Source organism: Branchiostoma floridae, chromosome 7 (genome assembly GCF_000003815.2).
Source record: "Branchiostoma floridae strain S238N-H82 chromosome 7, Bfl_VNyyK, whole genome shotgun sequence".
NCBI lineage: Eukaryota > Metazoa > Chordata > Leptocardii > Amphioxiformes > Branchiostomatidae > Branchiostoma > Branchiostoma floridae.
The window spans coordinates 4035075-4037770 of record NC_049985.1 but is presented as its reverse complement, the minus strand read 5'-3'; the positions used below and the strand labels follow the sequence as shown (position 1 = coordinate 4037770).

Sequence of the window (2696 nt, the reverse complement as noted above, 5' to 3'; positions counted from 1 at the left end):
ACAGTCGACTCCGTGTTTCTTGGTCCCGTAGCAGGGGACTGTGACTCCACCAGGTGCAAGAAGCAAGACTTCAGATCGCACAGACGTCCTCTTGATCGCCTTCCCAGAGTCAGCTGTTTCTTTACAACGGTGTATCAAACGTCAATTTTTGTAAGACTCACTGGGGATTGTCCACTTGTGGTCGCAGGGCTGGTCGCAAACGTTCAGTGTAAGGTTTAGCCACCGGAATAGGTATTTTGGCATAAAACCTGACAAAATCTTCACTAATACTGAAGTTATCATGTCCAATACCCTTTCAAGTTTGGGCTACATCTATTGCAAAAACTACAGGTTAGTTAATACCATCGGTATAAAAGAAACGCGAGGTTCATTTGAACAAAAAAGTTTGGCGCAACAGTTGCCACTAGAATATAATTAACACGCATCGTATTGGAGAGTGTTTGTGTATGCATGTTTTGTCCGGTTGACTTGTTATTGTGAAGTTAGTTTTCCGCGGTAAGTTACAAACACTTTCATGTTTTAGAATGTAGGTCAAGAAGCCCACTTTTCTGTCCCAAATGAAGAACCAGCTGTTTACATATTTCGTGATTCGGCCTGCAGTAGTTTAGAAGGAGAAGAAAAACAAGCAGAAAATTCACACGTATGTGTATAGGTAATCGTCGTGATTATTAGCATGCGAATGGTCTACTTCTTTTTCTTTTACAAAGCAGTGAGTCCTCATACGTATATCAAGGTTGTTCAAAGTTTCCCTTACTTTATCATGCAAGACGCCGACTTCCTTGTCAAGAGGCCTGATATTCGTACAGCGCTGACTAAAAATGAATCTAGTCATTTTATCATTATCATCATCATCATTAGTAGTATTAGTTATCACAAAATGTACCAAGTGCACAAGTAACAAAAACGGAAATGAAATAGCATAGGCTACGGCTCTAAGGTACCTGCTAGTAGCGTAAGACCATTGCAACAATGTTTTTTTGCGGAATCACCATGAAAACATGATACTTTACGGTGTCAAATTTAGTAACAATTTCCCAAGGATTTTATACGACGTAACGCACCTGTTACTGCTTCGAACCTTGGTCAGAAAATCGCTGAAAATGTCGGCAACTCGGTCCATGTTTATAAGCTGTTCTTGAAAGTCCAAACTGTTGGCAGCGGTTGGATCCGTTTAAGGACAGATTTCACACCAGTTTAGAAGCTGTTCAAACGCTTGTACTGTTCCGAACTCCTAGCCGTGGTTTGATCTGTTCGAAGCCAGATTTCAAACCAGTTTTTAAAAGTGATTGCTCAGACTCGAAGCTGTAAAGTTTTATAAAGGAACTGCGATTTCAGAAGACAGCCTGCTACTCCTCTCCGACCAGAGAGTGAATCCGCTTAAGAAACAGGTGTTTGTGTCTTATCGGAATTTCGATCTATACGACATAAACGTCCTCGGTAAATTCTCCAGCAAGCACGTACGTGTGTTTAGCAACAGTGCGATGACGGGGGAATATAGTTTCTCAAGAAGGTCATGGCACAAAAGGATGTTGTCTTGAAAAATAATTGGCGTTCTTAAGACATAGAGTTAGCTACCGATGTTGTTGATAAGATTTGAAATACAAGTTTCTCTCGAGTTACCGCAAAAACGCACTCTACATAAACTGAACAATTGGTTTAGCTCTAAATCTCTCAATAGATGAAAATAACCTCTACTTTATTTGCAGTCCGTTACTTCAACTTATTATACGTTTAATTGAGTATCACTGCATTATGAAGACAAGATAAACATAGATATCTTACACATAGTTGGATAGAAAGATGTAGGAATTTAGAGTAACGTAGACTGATCCCATAGTCCTATACAAAATAAAAATATAACGGAATAATGCAAATATTTTCAAGGACATGCAGTCATTCTCTTATTGGTCGATTTCCTAATGTCCATGCTATCATTGGTTGAACTGATAATTATGATGGACAGTATTTTGCTTGCCACATTGGCCTAGGTTTTGATCTATCATGGCCGCCGCGTGAGAGTTGTATTACCTGGATATCTAACCTTGTATGATAGCGATAGGAGCATTCTATTTGACTATGTGTTAAGTAAATATCCCCACTTCAGATACTTGAACAGTAAAGAAAAATTTATATTCCTGACAGCTTTTGACCAACCAACTCTAATCAACCATACAAATAGCTACATTCATGCAATTACCAAGAAGCGAGAGGAAGTCGAATGTCCTAGAATAGATTAGACGCATATCTGCTTATATACATGTGCATATATATGATTGTTACCATGTGACCTGTACTTAGTCCAGTGGGGCAAAAATGTGTAATAAAGGTCTTCATTCATTCATTCATTCATTCATTCATTCATTCATTCATTCATTCATTCATTCATTCATTCATTCATTCATTCATTCATTCATTCATTCATTCATTCATTCATTCATTCATTCATCGACCCACCTGTATATAGTTCTCCCCTCCATGGGAGAGATGGACAGGCGTCTCCTCCCCCCACCCGGCTGCCCGGGGGCGGGGGAGATGTGGCGGAACAGTCCCACCTCGTTCACGGACGAGCGTCGTCTGGGAATGACGTCATCAGGCCAGGTGGGTGACGTCAGCTCGGATTCACCAGTCAACGGACCCTGAATATGTGAAGGAATGAATGAAGGAAATATGAAGTAATGAATGGTTTATGATAGCTG

The 2696-nt window shown here is 40.1% G+C and overlaps 1 protein-coding gene across 1 annotated transcript in view; it reads right to left on the bottom strand.

Annotated features, from left to right (window-relative positions):
- Nucleotides 1–2696, bottom strand: part of LOC118419929 — a 19741-nt gene that overhangs the window by 13329 nt on the left and 3716 nt on the right. The window contains exon 4 of the mRNA XM_035826598.1: nt 2455–2636. Within this exon, the coding sequence (XP_035682491.1) occupies nt 2455–2636 (182 nt within the window). The remainder of the gene's footprint in view (nt 1–2454; nt 2637–2696) is intronic.